The 15,848-nt window shown below is 44.3% G+C and overlaps 1 protein-coding gene across 1 annotated transcript in view; it reads right to left on the bottom strand.

The window, feature by feature from the left end:
* Window positions 1-15,848, bottom strand: part of ABHD3 (abhydrolase domain containing 3, phospholipase) — a 54,552-nt gene that overhangs the window by 30,129 nt on the left and 8,575 nt on the right. Inside the window, exons 4-5 of the mRNA XM_075585199.1 lie at window positions 12,594-12,639; window positions 4,912-5,024 (exon numbers count right to left, since the gene is read on the bottom strand). Coding sequence (XP_075441314.1) covers window positions 4,912-5,024; window positions 12,594-12,639 — 159 coding nt within the window. The remainder of the gene's footprint in view (window positions 1-4,911; window positions 5,025-12,593; window positions 12,640-15,848) is intronic.

Here is a 15,848-nt window from a genome sequence, read left to right as displayed (position 1 = left end):
TGTACATTGGTGGGAAGTTATCTGGTCCAAGCGAGGACGTTGGAATTTTCACCAGGGGGAGGATGTAGCCGGTCCCCCTCGCGTGTAGTCAGGTTTCCCCCCCTCGCGCACTCACCCCCTCCTTCCCAGTTGCGAGCGCGCGTGTGGATCGGGCTGGAGCGGAAGCATAGTGATCCCTGGTAGCTAGGGACGCGAGCGGCGAGCAGGCCGGTTGCCGGGGACGCGATCGGGCCGTCGCTAAGGCCGCGATCGCGTTGCCACCGGCCCGGCGGCTCGGGAAGCAGGGCGCCGCATACACAGGGCTGTTGCGCATGCGCAATGGCAGTGCACAGCGCGGGAGGCTCAGACAGCTCGCGCATGCGCGAGAATAGACTGCCAGCCCCCAGGGTGCTTTGGGGCAGAGACACCTGACGCCAGGGAGCCAATCAGAAGGCCGGATTCCCCTGCTCCCAGTTAGATACATTTCCCGGGGTTTTGCAGCTACGCAGGCACTCAGGATCCGGACCAGCTAGGGGTAAGAGGTGGATGCAGGGGTCAGTGACCCTCTGCATAGGCCAGCAGCCCCCAAGGTCCCAGTTAGGTCCTGAGTCACCTAATAGCTTGTGGAGCTTAGGGACAGGCCCTAGATAGGGACACTGCCCCATTATTTGGTCAAGTAGTCAGGGACACAGAGCGGAAGCCGTGCGGCCCTGCGAGGTGGGTTCTGGGCTCAGAACACCACCAAAGACCCTAACACCAGGAGAGACATTGTTTGCGCTGGACTTTCAACCCACGTGGTGTGGAGGACAATGTCGGATCGTGCGGATTGATATCGCGGTACCCGTGGCTGGAGCCCGGGCAGGTAACCTGCAACTCACGTGCACCAACCAGGCCTATCACCAAACATAGTGGCTGCGCAGTCACACACACATATGCACAGTGGTATTTGACTCTGGGAGTACGAGACATTTGGGTGGGGGGTTACTGGACACAGGGTGGGGTCACATTGTGGGTGGTAGCGTCCGCCGTGACGCCTAGAGGTGATAGCGTCCGCCGTGACGCCTAGAGGTGATAGCGTCCGCCGTGACGCCTAGAGGTGGTAGCGTCCGCCGTGACGCCTAGTGTGGTTAGTGTCCGCCGTGACACCCAGTGTGGTTAGCGCCCACCGTGGCGCATGATGATGTTATGATGTTATTGAGTGATATATGTGTTTCCATGCAGTAAAGCCAGTCCTGTTTTATATTCGTTCGTGTTGTGTGGTTGTTTCCTGTGAGGGCCTCCTCCCACTCCGTTGGGATCCCTCCCAGGTGGAGGCGTTGCACCTAGAGATGTATGATATGTATGTACCCCAGGTTCCCCAAGCGGAGGCTTAGGCTCCTGATAGCCAACAGGTAGCACAGCAGGTAGTAGCGGCGGTATACAATAGGGAATACCCGTTACACATAGAAAATGGTATGGTTAATGAAACTAAATGTAAAAAGACTTAAATATCGTGTTAGCCGAAATAACGTTTAAAAAAAAAAAAGCCTAATGTCTGCGTGTACATGAGGTTTCATGTAACAATCCGGTGCACGTATACATTATGCTGAGTAAATAAGTGACAAAAGCCCTCTGGAACTTTTAGTGGGGTGAGCCAATCACAAGCAGTAATAATGTGACGGGAATTCCAGCAGTTACATTCCACGGGAAACATGTTTAAAATCAGCTAAAACACGACTAAGTAAGTTTATTGCTTGCATTTAAAATCCCATTTACCTGTGGTAACAAAGCTTCTAAAGGGACTAACTGTTCTTTAAAATGTTACATCATTTTTCATTTGACAAATTCCAACCAGCTTATTAAAATATCTCCTTTTCATTCTAAAAAAATGCACTTAAGACTTTGAAAGCCTCAGAAGTAGAGAAAAAAGAATCCCATTATAGTATTAAGTGATGATTCAGTGATGACCCTTCACATTCATTGTTGCACCGTAATTAACAGAATTATTCCCTGTCTAAACACCCACCCCTCGTTATTTAGCCCTGCCGTGATAAAGCGGCCCGAAAAACATTGCCAATCAATTTGATGCCGGGTTTGATGGGATAACAGTTTAGTTGGTGATCCTCTAAATAACTTATCAGAGAGAGTAGCACCATTTTAGGGATTAATGACAATATGAATTTCATGAATTCATTTTAGTGTGAGTGTTTGTTACTCTAATAAATTGTTCTCACATTTTTTCAACATACTTTATGAAGGATGGTTATTAAGAAGAAAACAGATCACAATATGGAGTATGTAGTCATGGCTGGATATATGAAATATTCCACGTGATGAGAGACATACTGATTAATCTCTTCCCCGTCCGACCCATCTTTGTACACAGTTTACACTCAATCTTTCCAAGAGCACGCATACTGTACCATGAACTGAATGGCACACGGGAGTAGGGCATGTAAACATATGTGAAGTAACTGGTCACATGCTAGTAAGTCACTTAGTCAGTTGTGTGCAATGTACAAAAAACACTTATATTGTGCACTCATTATGAAAAGGATTAATTTTGCCTGCATTAGACACACTTTCCAGTTTAGCTGCTCATTATATAATAAACTCCTTCGGGGCTAAGGTGTGTCATAATAAAATGGAGAGACGAAGAGTCAGACTTTAATATCACAACACTATTTTTAGGTTTCTTTTTGCTCACCTCTTTAACCCTTTGAGTGCCAGAGGGGCACAGCCCCTAGGGTCAGGTCCCCCCTGTGATTGCTCCGTCACCGATGACGAAACGGAAGGAGTCACCCCCCTTCTGTCCGCCTTCAGATCAGATCATGTCTTGCGATCTCCCCTAAGGACCCATGATTCCCAGGGTGCCAGAACCCATAATGTAGTAGCTATGTCTTATGGCACTCAATGGATTCAAGTCGGGAGTCTCCCAGTTCACCTTTGATATACCAGATATAACAGTACTAAGCTGTCCAATGGCCCTCTTTGAAGAGGGCAAGTGTCTACTTCTTAGGCTTGGTCCCGCTGGCTACTGCAGGGCCCTCCGAGGGGACAAGAGCTGCCACTCAATGGGGCCGGGCCTGTTGTGAGGGGCGGCCGCCGCCCACACGGTGTGTTTTCCCAGGAGACTGGAAAACTGAGATGAGACCTAGCGACGGAGCGCTAGGCCACGCCCCATGGCAGTTCAGCCAATGAGGGCGAACCTGCCCGATGATGTCACAGCCGCGCCCCCATCACTCCCCCGTCTTTCCCGCTGCAGCTCACTGCAGACCGGGGAACTCGGCTTCACGCGCTGCCAGCCCGGCAGACACGAGTGCAGCGCAGGCAGCGGGGCTGTAGCCTTAGGCCTCGTTCAGGGTGCCAGCTGCAGGACTCAGAGGGAGGGCATGAGGGAGGCAGTGCTGCAGTTTGCTGGGCGATCTGTGTTTATCCCCCAGCAGACTTTTCAGCGTTGGGGAGGGGGCGGGGTTACACACAGCAGGGTAAGTATCCAAGTTGCAGTCATGAAATCATTCTGAAGAATGATTTCATTGACTGCCTAGGTCCCTGTGACGCTGCTGCAGCTCCAAAAAACGAAATTTTCGTTTATTGAAACTGTAGTCAGCTTCAACTCCTGGCTTCGGAGACAGGGCGGTTGCTACCCTGACAACCAGTATTCAAATTGAATACTTTGTTTCTCACGGCAGCACGCACGGCAGCACGCCCTCCCTCCGAAGCCAGCACCCTGAACGAGGCCTTAGAGGCAAGCAACACCCAACAAAATGTGAAGTACTCTTATGAATATTTTTGTTTAAGACAAAACAAGGAGACTCCATGTTGCCACTTTAGTTATGCCGTTTATGGTACAGGAAGTTCAAAGTATCAGATATTGATGTCATTTTATATAACTTTTAAAGCATCAATCCCTTCTAATATTAATATTTTTTAACTGCTTTAAAACCAGGGGGTCCATAAAAGCTGAACCAATTAATTATCAAATAATTGAATTTACCAATGCATCATTTAAAAGTCCAATTCTCTCCAACAATGGTATTTTGGGGGAGGGGGGTTAAACACAGAAAATCAAATCAAACGTCTAGAATATACATCAGATCAGACCTACGTACTCCTCATATATACTTTTCATCATGTTCATAGCAGTGTCTGTATTGAAACCAGCAGGTACATAATGCAGGCGTTGCTAAAGCTAGATGTGGGGTATCAAGCCCGATATGGCAGTAACTGCCATCAACTTCAATTTTGGGTGTCACCAGGTCAGACGCGATACCCCAGATTGTGGTTTACTGACTCCCGGCAATATTCTTCTGTTTAAAATGTTGTCCCTGAATTATATGTGACTGTAATTTGGAATATATATGCTCTCCAGCTTATTGGATCAGTTACATGTATATGTGCTGTAGCCATATAGGGAAATGTAGGAGGCTGACCCATTACAGTGATAATCTATCTAAAAAGTCATTCTTTTGGGTGCCACGATTTACAGAAGAAACATTGTTGCCCATCACAATACTGCCATTAGATACACGGGGTATCAGTACTACGTTCATTTGAGCTTTATTTTTTTTTGCGCATCTTAACGTCAATCTATCAAGGTCTTCTCCCCAATTTTTAACCCATGTACGTCCCTTTGGGATCTGGGGAGTATCAAAAAGGGAATATAGGGAGGAGTTACTACGTGCATAGGTTATATATAATGAGATGCATCAAATGTGTGAGTCCCTTCTGTTCCCTTCAATATGCAATAAACTAATTCTGCTAGTGTCAAGGTAACTTTCTGTCTTCTAACAATTTGGACAGAAGGTAGAGACTGGTTCTTACAACTGACGTAACCAAAAACTGGTGAAATGCATCAAAAGACACTTTTTTTTTTACGTTGAAACATATACCCAGTTACTCCTGGAAATAATGAATAAATGTGTTCTTTTCATTAGTATAACTGATTCTTACCCTCCCATTGAAACACCTGCTGCCATGAGGGGAGCGTCCGTGTACGTATTGTGCACATGTTCAATGACTGTCTCCAAATCCTCTGTGTTTGCAGCACAATAAGTCCTTGGTGTCTACAGGAAGAAGTCATAACAATAAAAACAAGGAAACAAACAAGGAAACGCTTTACAATCGAGGAGTGGAGGCCATGGAAGATTAAAGAGGTACACGTAATACCACAGGGATAATATAACACATCAAATTACATGTTTTCAGAATACATACATTTATATTTCATTTGATCTACTCGCAGGGAACATTCACAATGTCCTCAAGGTGAGTGAAACAATGTGGTATCACCCTTATGTAAGTTACCCAATGACATGATCACTTAACTCCGGAGGGGAGCCACCAACTCTCTGTTTACTGTCCCCGGGTTTAACAAATACGTTATTAATGTCTCTTTCATACCAGGCCCTGGAATAGTATACTTGCTTTTCTCAAGGCCCTTGGCAACTAGCGAACATGTACGACTGCCACTGTGTCCTATTCTAGCCTTGGTGAGTTACTAATGATGTTCAGTGCATTATGCAGTCCATTTGGATAACAGAGAAAACATGAAGCATAGAGCGCACTAACAATGTGGAAAAAATATGTGAACTGTGATTATAATAAACGTCTCCAGTGAATCAAATTGGTAACAGTATAAGTAACAATGGTGATGATAATTGATATGAATTATATGGAAAAATATAGAGTGAATGAACTCAAGCCCCAAGTGTAATATGGAATGAAATGACTTTCCTTTGGGGAACACAGTAGGGTCTGCTGCTATGGTAGGTTGAATGACAGAGCATTCAAATCTATAAAGAAAAAAGAGACAAGCACAGACCTCTGATGGTGTAGTATGTCAAAGTAAAATGTATATATAAAGGTAAAAGATGCACGTTCAGCAACAAAAATCTTTAAAACATTGGTTAAAAACCGTGTTATCCACGATGATGCCAGGGTTCGCCGCTCCATGGTCCAATTGCATCAGGTGATCTGTAGAAAACCGGGGCGTCCGTCGTATCTGGGGGGTGGGGGGCGTCCTCTCTCATCGTGCAGATGTCGCTCCGTAAGGTTAGTCCCCCCTGCGGGAGTTGTTCCCAAGTTTCTCTGACGTCTCACAAATTACGTCAGCACTTCCGAATCAGTAGAAGATTGACGGGAATGCAAGGTGAAGGAGACAGTGCCAGTCCACTCCCCTGATGAAGTGACCGTGTGAGTCACGAAACGCGTAGGATTTTGGACATTGCTGGTGATGCTGGAGACCCTTTTACTGGACTGGCACTGTTTCCTTCACCTTGCGTTTCCGTCATTCTTCACATATACTGATTCGGGAAGCTCTCGTGTCATTTGTGAGACGTCACTGGAGGTGCGCCGATTCCTCTGAGCTTCCCTCTATTTGAGTGGAAAGACCCGGTGCTCGGCGTGTGAGTATTCAGATGCCTGGAGTCAGAGAAACTTGAGAACAACTCCCGCAGGGGGGACTAACCTTACGGAGCGACATCTGCATGATGAGAGGACGGCTCCCCCTGATAAGACGGGCGCCCCAGTTTTCTACAGATCACCTGATGCAATTGGACCGTGGAGCGGCGAACCCTGGCATCATCGTGGATAACACGGTTTTTTAACCAATGCGTTAAAGATTTTTGTTGCTGTACGTGCATCTTTTACCTTTATATATACATTTTACTTTTACATTCTACACCATGAAACGCTTGTTTCTCTTTTCTCTAGTCGATTTGGATGTTGAATATCAACACATACTTACAAATGAAATACTAATCTAATTATCAATATATATTTCCTGGTAATATATTTGTAAATCACTACATATTTTCTTCTGATAATGAGTGTGAAAATGGCAAAAAAAATATATGTATAACTCTATAGTCTCTAGAAAAACAATGGAAAACAAAACGTGGAAATATTCACCACTTTAATAATAAAATACACATTTTATCAGCAAAATAACCAAACTATCACAAAGAGTTCGCACACCATTTTTTTTCTTGTTGTTTTTTCATTTTTGGTTTATTGAAAGCCAAAACGTTTCCAAATTGAGCAAATCGTCAAAATAATCTAAAAATTAGGAATCTTTCTGAAATAAATTGATTTGACTGATTGTTACCAAACTTTTACATTTCTATGACTTCACCAAAGAGCCCCTTCACATAAATCCCCAACATGGGCTACATTTCAGAATATGTGCCTTGGTTAAGACTACATCTATACTTTGAATTAAACAAATCCAAATTTAACGTGCTTAACACCTTGGAACACCATGAAATGAAACACTAATCAGGAGCTTAACATACCAATATATCTCATGCTAATTACACACACATACACAGTATATGTGCTCACTCTGCAGATGTATTCAGTTAATGGACTTGAGTGCATTAATAAGTACGTTGTACAGCTTGCCGCATAACTGCATTGTGAGTACACAGAACTCATTGTTCACATGGGCCGTCCTTCAAGTTTAAATGGATACAGAACGCACTGGCAGATTTAGGGCCATTTTCCAATGTTAAGGAAACCTCCCACTTGCTTGTGTGTCCTGTCATGTAAGGGCAAGCTTGCCGGAGCAGTATGCCCACGCCTGCTTGTGCTGTATGACTCACACACAGTAATTGGAAGTGGGAGCAGGTTTGTGACCAGCAGGTCTGTCCTTGAGAACCAACGTGGCAAGAAGATGTATACGTGTAATTGTCGAGTTCTGCACTTCCCACGTGCAGACTTTAAAGGTGCAGTTCTACCAAGGCTGCCAAAAAACAATGTTCTGTAAACCATTTAACAATATAATTTGGTTTTCTTAACGATGCTGAAAGCACATATATGACTCATTTTCGTCCTCAGAAATTAATAAGAAATTACATTTCTAAGGGGCCTTTGAATGGGGGAGGTGTTTGTCAATCAATTGCTTTTTTTTTACCGTGATCCACCGTGTCCTTCTCAGAGAGCCAAAAAGGATGAGGGAAAAGGGGCTTTGGCTGTGCAAACTCTTGTTGAACACACACTGACAGTCACAAAAGGAAAGAAGCCAGAATAAATGAACCCTACCAAGTCTCAGCTGACTATTCATACAAACTAAAAATTGCATAAATTACCCAGATGTAACCCCTTAAACATGCCACTGCCACGGTGAACCTGGTAAAAACTGTAATCTGCTATAAGGTATGCATTGGAGGGTTACTGGTAGTTGGAAGGCATTGGGTAGATATAAAGTGGTTGGCTTCTGTTGCTGCCCGCCCCCCTCTTCTTATTTTTTTTATTTTATTTCCCAAAAACGGAGAGGGAGTGGAGCTGGAAGGTCTCTATTGAGTCTTATTGTATATATTCCCTTTGGCAAGGTAAGTTAAAAATATAAGAGAAATGTGGAAGCCAAGAAGGCCAAGATACAGCTGGTTGATCTATAATTATAGAGGTTATGTTAATGTAACCTTTATTCTGCACTTTTCATTTTTAAGTGCCATCCATTACTTGGTGATAATATTTAGCAGTGAAGTGTTAAAAGTGTGAATTCCTGTCAACACCTGCCTTATATTATGTTACAAATATAGGTGACAGGCAGCACTAAATTTGGGATAAATTAAAAAAATTGTGATAACCACATGAAAAATAACCGGTGCAACGGGAACAAGGACGAACCCTAATCCCTCCACATAAACATAATACAAGAAGGGAAGTTCCCAGCACTCGTAGATGAAACAAATAATGATAATGGGGATAAGCCAAATCAGTTATATGGTGGAAAGAAAATATACATAACATCAATACATAGAACCACAATAAGAATGTATGTGCTATGTGCTTTGTGCTTGTAAGGTATACTGTTGTATCAAGAACCAACAAAGTCTAGAACGCAACACATGGGGAGGGAGAAACACAGGGGAGGGGAAGGAAGGGGAAAGGGATAAGACAAGGGAAACAAAGGGGATGTAGGGGAATAAGGGGGGCAACGTTTTGGGGGTGAACCCCTTCGTCAAGCCCGTTCCCAAAGATCTGGACGACCCAAGGTACTTCAATTACCCCTGTGAAGAAAAACTCCCTAAAACAAAATCAATAAATGTAGAGCTAGATGGAGTAGCCCCTTCTCCCCCGGCCCCGCTCAGACAGGCTGCTACGCGCCTTGCGCGCGCACGCTCGGCACTCTTGTAGGTTTGACAATAAGAGTTGTCAAACTGGAAACGACACCCGGCGGCGAAGTACAGCGTTGACGCTGCTGCACTTGAAGGAGACAACTGAAGTTGCAATTTCAAGCAGCAGCCGCGTCACATGTATTTCGCCAGCCAATCACAAACACACACACTGTGTTTCTTTTTTTTTTTAATTTAATGGATGACGTAAGTCCCGCCTCCAAGTTGTGTCAGTCAGTCTGCTGGGGATGAGCACACATCGTCCAGCAGACAGAGGCGCGCAAACGCGGATGCACTGACGCAACATAGTGTAGTAGGCTGTCTGAGCTCAGCCTAAGCCTGGAAATAAATAAAGCCTATAACAGAAAGGAGCAACCCCTTAACACAATACACTGATGAGGAGCTGCAAATATTCAGACAGGGCAATGGGAGCCTAGCAGAGCAGTGTATCCCCAATGCAAAGTTCCACAAATAGCAATCTATTGAGGCAATAATGACTGGTTCCAAAAGTGGAAGTGGTCAAGTCAGCTCAACAGAGCAGTCTGGCAACAACAGAGCACCCCAAGTAAATAGTGCAATTGCTGTAGCACCAATAGCAGAGAGTGTTTCTCAGCAGAGAGTTTTACACAGCAAGTAATGCAACAAGATCAAGCAAAAAGAGTTACGCCCTATGCAGGGAATCTGTCCCTGATGGGCCACTGCTGACTGTGGGCCTCTTAGTGTGGTGGCATGCAGAAAAGTAAGATAAATATGAGAATTTGATTATCCACCTCTTTGCTGCAGCTCACTTTTAACCAAAAAGGTGATGACCCCAGCAGTAGTAAAGCAATGTGTTACAGACTCCACTGCAGGCCGTCCCCAGGCGGTAAGCAGGTAAGGCACCGCCTGGGGGCCGCAGATCTCAGGGGGCGGCAAGAGGGAGAGAGTAGCAGCACATACACTTTTCTGTTTTGTAATTTATTTTTACATGTAGATATGAAGCAGGGCGTATCCGGAGCTGAACCCCGTTAATTTAAGCTCCAGGGATCCCCTGCTTCCTGAGATATTTACCTCCTATGGGGGAGCCGGTATGTCAACTCAGGTTTAAAGCCCCTATTCACATGGGCCAATAGGAAGCCGCCTATGACGTCACGGATTCCTATTGGCCCATGTGATGGGACATCTAAACCGAAGCAGGAGATATCAGCATCCCTTAAGAAGGTATATATCTCAGGAACCTGGAATTAATGGTGTTCAGCTCCCGAGACCCCCTGCTTCCTCCCTAGAGGAATCTAACTTTTAATCAATATATATTAATACATTGTTAGGTTTGGGAACAGGGTTAACTGGTGTGACTGATAATATATATATATCATACATTTAGGAACATGACATTTAGAGATATGCATATACATTTTAGTGTGTGTCTTTAGATTTCACATTCCTAAAGGTATTAATATATACTGTATATTGATCAAAGGTGATATTTTAATCCAAGGACATTGTTCTACAGAGTGCATTAAAAAAGGATACATTTTTCTTTAAACAAAGTTTACAAAACTGAAATTATCTGCACCAGATTGAAAGAAATCCTGTTGAAAGCACTACTGAAAGAAGTGCCCTAAACTGTTTCCAAAAGAAATCTACTTATCTTATGACCGACCAGTTTTAAGTGGCAATTGCCGCCAAAGGCAAAACATTTTTCTTGACCTTTTTACCAGTTCTCTGGCAATTCCACATTACGTAATCGCTCGTGGAGTGATCACGTGACACGATCAGACCACAGATACAGGAAACGCAAGCGGAGGGAACTGATATGCCACTAAAAAAAAACCGGAACGGTCATTTTGCAATCTCTGGAGTAATCTTCCCTGAGTTGCAAATTGGGGAAATAGGTACGTCATGTTCTGTGCTACCCATACAGTATTTGTTGTTATACTGTTCAACAGGTTTTTTGTGCCTAAATATAATACATTTAATATTATTTAAAAAAAAGACCCCAAAAATGGCAAAGAGGGATTTTTATTGCAGAGCGGTTTCACTTTTGTCAGTTTTTGCATGCCATTTCCCAGAATCCCTAGCTGCAATGGAAACGTTGCATGCTAAGAGATAATGGGGGAAAAACAGGGCTGCAGACCTGTCTGAGACACGTGAATGTGCTCACAAGTGATATTTTTATTTGCTTTCAGTTGGAGCTTACAATCCAAATGTCTGTGACATTTCCAAAAATGGCCCTGTTAAAAAAACTCACCCTGGATACAGTACGTAGAAGAGGTTTTACTGCCAGCTGCTCCCGTTTCTCTTTCAAAACCTTGTGTATTGAAAATGCCGTCATGCAAATGGCTGGTGTAGTTTGAATACTAAACTGATTTGAATAGACTACAGTGCATTGATAAAGAAGACAGGCTCAGCAGTACTTTTTTTTTTTTTTTTAAAGTGGATGTATTTGGACTACAAACAAACATACAGACTGGATTTATGTGCTACAAAATCAGTGCAACCCCCCCCCCCCCCCAAAAAAAACTCAGAATTATTAATGTAGATTCATTATAAATTGTGGTACATTATATAGGACCATTGTTAGGGTTGTACATAGATGAAATGATAGTTTTCTTTAAGTGTACTGTGACAGCACTTCATGAAATGGCATTCATATTCAATACGCGATTGGCCGAAAACTCCCATTCAAGTCAACGGATTTACGACGGGATGCTGAATACTACATGTTATGCACAATCCTTGGCTTCCATTCTGTTAAGTAATGTGGGAATCGTTCAAGAGTAACAGGAACGTTCTGACATTGATAAACACAAACCATTTAAAATGCCATCTAAACCAATTTGCAGGATTATGTTTTCTCGCACTGAAGTGCAGAAGTTCCCTTCAACTGCCGCAAATTAGCAAATATGCAGTGCTGAATAGATTGGCAAACAGCTGACATGGGAGTGGCCAACTACAGTCCTCACGGGCCACCAACAGGGCAGGATTTCAGGATATCACTGCTTCAGCACAGGTGGCACAATCAGTGGCTCAGCCATGACTGAGCATAGCGGCGGATTTGAAAATACGCCGCCCTGAGGCACTTAGCTTTGGCGGCCGCCTCCTTGCTGCCACCCCCTCCTCCTTCTAAACCACGTCACCGGCACGGCGGTTTAGAAGGAGATGGCGGACGGCAGGTAAGGAGGCGGCTGCAACAGCTAAGTGACTTCCCATCAGGCCCGATTGGTCCGAGAACGCGGTAAAAGTATATGGGGGCGGACATTTTTGCGGCCCCAAAATTTTGCCACCCTAGGCCCGGAACCTAATGGGAATCCACCATAGACTGAGCCACCTGTGCTGAAGCAGGGATATCCTGAAAACCTGACCTGTCGCTGGTCTTGAGGACTGGAGTTGGCCCTCCCTGAACTGACATATCTGTTGTAACTTTGATTTCCTGTCAAAGGTTTTTTTACCGTGATATTCAGGGTATTGATGTTGCTGATGGTTATGGCACTGGACATGCATAGCAGTAAATGTGTTATTACTATTAAGCCTTACCAAAAGCTCCTCGCCAGCCACACCCCGATTGTTAAACACGACACACCTAAAACAAGACAAAAAATAGTTTGAACACATCAACTGCAGATTGCGGATCATTTGAAAAACATGTGCATAGGCTCAGTGCCTGCTATGTCTGTGTATAGTGGGCCTGCTATGTCTGTGTATAGTGGGCCTGCTATGTCTGTGTATAGTGGGCCTGCTATGTCTGTGTATAGTGGGCTCCACAGGTTTGAAACAACATTGACTTCCCAAATAGATCTAATCCAGGATATTCCTCCTGATACACATACACCCATATTAACTAGCCAATGCAATGACACCCATATTAACTAGCCAATGCAATGACATAAGACGCCTTACAGCGGCTTCACAAACGCCTCTCAATTTAACCCCGTACTATATATACCTTCTGGCACTGAAGGGGTTATACCTTTACAATGGCTTTTTACAAAGCACTCAATGGATTAACAAATATTACAGCAATAAAACCCTCAAGCAAGTGGATGAGTGCCACCTTAACTCAACAAAATTACTTTTAGGGAAGGGAACTTTGTGGCCACATTTAGCAAGAAATTCTTAAGACACCATAGTACATTTTACAGTGTTACATCTTACAGTTCAGCGCCATTGGGAAATAAGGCCCAGTATATATACTGTACAGAGGCACAAGAACCAAAGTGGGTTCTCCATAGGGTTTGTTTCCTAAAATCTCTTAAATGAAAATTGTGCAAGGAACAAAATCAGATTTAATCAAGAGAAAAACATATTTCACATTTTCATAATGAGTAACATGACATTTCCAAATGATATTCTTTGGATTATTTTTCTCGTGTCAAAATCAGAATACACAAATCAGACAAGTCTAAGTATTTTTTTCAATATTTTATTAACCTTTTAATCTCTCCATAGTGGCCCAATACCCCGGTGTGCATTTACAATCTTCTTTTGCAATAAGACTGTTTTGTAAACTTTTGTGAGTACAGGCGGACTGTTGATCTATAAACTCATATACTGTATTTCTTCTTCAAGTATATCTGTGAGGTCACCAAAGCTCTGTATGATATAATTTAATCTATGAAGAACACTAATGTTGCTCGCCTAAAAGATATCACAATCGACAGCGAATATGCATTTCTTCAGGACCAATCCGGCAACTAGAAACTAAAAAAAAAACGAAGTGTTTTTAATCCCATCATTCGGAAGCTTGTTCAGATACTGTAACAAGAACTGGCATGATGTGCCTATTTGTATCGGGTTGCCCTATTCTTGGATGTATGCACCCAGGTCTGAGAAGAGAATTTTGCTTAAAATTAGTAATTTGCTCCTGTTATTGGCCTGACTAATTTCTGCTCAAGGAACACTTGCCAGAGAAAGCAGTACGCACTGATAACAATTCAAATAAATAAAAAAAATGTCATCAGATCCCCTCTTAGACGCCTATTTTCTCATATTAACAAGCTTAATTTGGATAGCCTTTCAAGTCAGACCTTCCTTCCTCTTTATTAATTTGGTGCCTCTTCTCTGCAGGACGTACAGTATACAGGGGCCAAAGGATTCCGTCTTCTAGTCTAGTCCCCGCTTTATGCATGATAATCTATTAGCCTTTGCGGCTACTGCCTGACATTGACTTGATCTTCGCACACAGGGTATCAGTTGGGGAGGTTAAGTTTTCCTCCCCCCTATGGACAGATCATAGGGTAAACCAGGCTCAGATTGGAGGCGCCCCACCACCCGTTAAACGAAGTGGTGGGCCAGAGGCAGCTTCGGTACAACCTAGGAGGTTGCTTGAGGCCATTAGGTTAAGGGCTGCCCTTGGGGCTCATTTGTCCTCATTTGCGCTGGACCACAACATCTCTGTCTGCATCTAGAGGTGCCAGTTGGCTCTCTGTGCCTCCACGGACGAAGTGGCCCCTCTTCGAAAAATGCCTGCTCGCTGATCCATAAGAACACAGTGGTAATCTCACGACCTCCGGGACTTGTGGCAGGTTCTACAAAAGATAGAGCGCCAGTGGTTGGGAACCCACCAGGATGCTGACTGGACAGCCTTTAAGGTATGTCAATAGAGGTATAAGCGTGCAGTCTTCAGGGCGAAGAAAGCCTGCATCGCCCGGAGGATAGACTCAGCGAGGAATCGTCCAGCGTGACTTTTCAGGATGGTGAGCAGCCTGGTTTAGCCAGACTACTCCTCCATCGTGGTTTGTCCAACTGAGAAGCAAGGTGGTGAATTTCCTCTATTTTTTTATGATAAGATCGCATCCATGCTGCTATTCCTCCTCCGATGGACCCCATGGTCTGCCACACCCCACAGGCAAAGCTAGTCTTGGAAGAGTTCAGCATCATCTCAATCCCAGATTTACTCTCAATCATGGCTGGGATGAACTAGACCACTTGTGACATGGATCCCTGGATCCCTGTCATGGCTCCTGAAAGAGACCATTGACGCAGTTGCTCTGTGGTTGCTGGAGATCATCAATAGATTCCTCACTGTGGGGGAGGTGCCATTTGGCCTTGAAAAAGGCGCTGGTCCGTCCCCTGTTGAAGAAGTAGTTCTAGATGTTGTTGTTCTCTCTAACTGTCACCCAATCTCCAACCTTCCCATGGTAGGGAAGGTGTTGGAGAGGGTTGTTTTCACCCAGCTGGAAGATTGTTTGGAAAGGACCGGATTCTTCAACCCCACAGAGTCTGTCTTTAGAGCCGGTCATGGAATGGAGTCGGCCCTGGTGTGTGTGGCGGATGACTTATTGATGGCCATGGACAATGGCTGTATTTCTGCCCTTATCATATTAGACCTCTCAGCGGCCTCCGACACAATTGATGATGGAGTGCTGCTGCACCACCTGAGGGACTTAGCAGGTATCGGTTTGATCGAATTAGTATGGGTTGCCACATTCCTGCAGTGACGGACCCAGCAGGTGGCTATGGGGTCCGATATATCACTGGTGGAACCTGTACTCTTCGGGTTCCCTCACGGATCGGTGCTGTCACCACTACTGTTAAACATGTATTTAAGACCACTGGGTAATATCATCCGGAAGCATGCTTGGAAGTGCCACCAGTATGCTGATGACACCCAGATCTATGTTTCTTTCCAGGGCTGCCCATGGACGGTTGTTGCCACACTGACGGCTTGTCTGTACAGGGTGGCAACATGGATAGAGATGAATTGGCTGAAGCTTAATCCTGACAAAACTGAACTAATGATTATGGGTTCGGCAAGATGCGTGAGTATGGGACAGGGGGTTTGCGAGTTCC

The sequence above is a fragment of the Ascaphus truei genome, chromosome 2 (assembly GCF_040206685.1).
Source record: "Ascaphus truei isolate aAscTru1 chromosome 2, aAscTru1.hap1, whole genome shotgun sequence".
In the NCBI taxonomy this organism is placed as follows: domain Eukaryota; kingdom Metazoa; phylum Chordata; class Amphibia; order Anura; family Ascaphidae; genus Ascaphus; species Ascaphus truei.
This window is presented reverse-complemented; position numbering and strand designations above follow the sequence as displayed.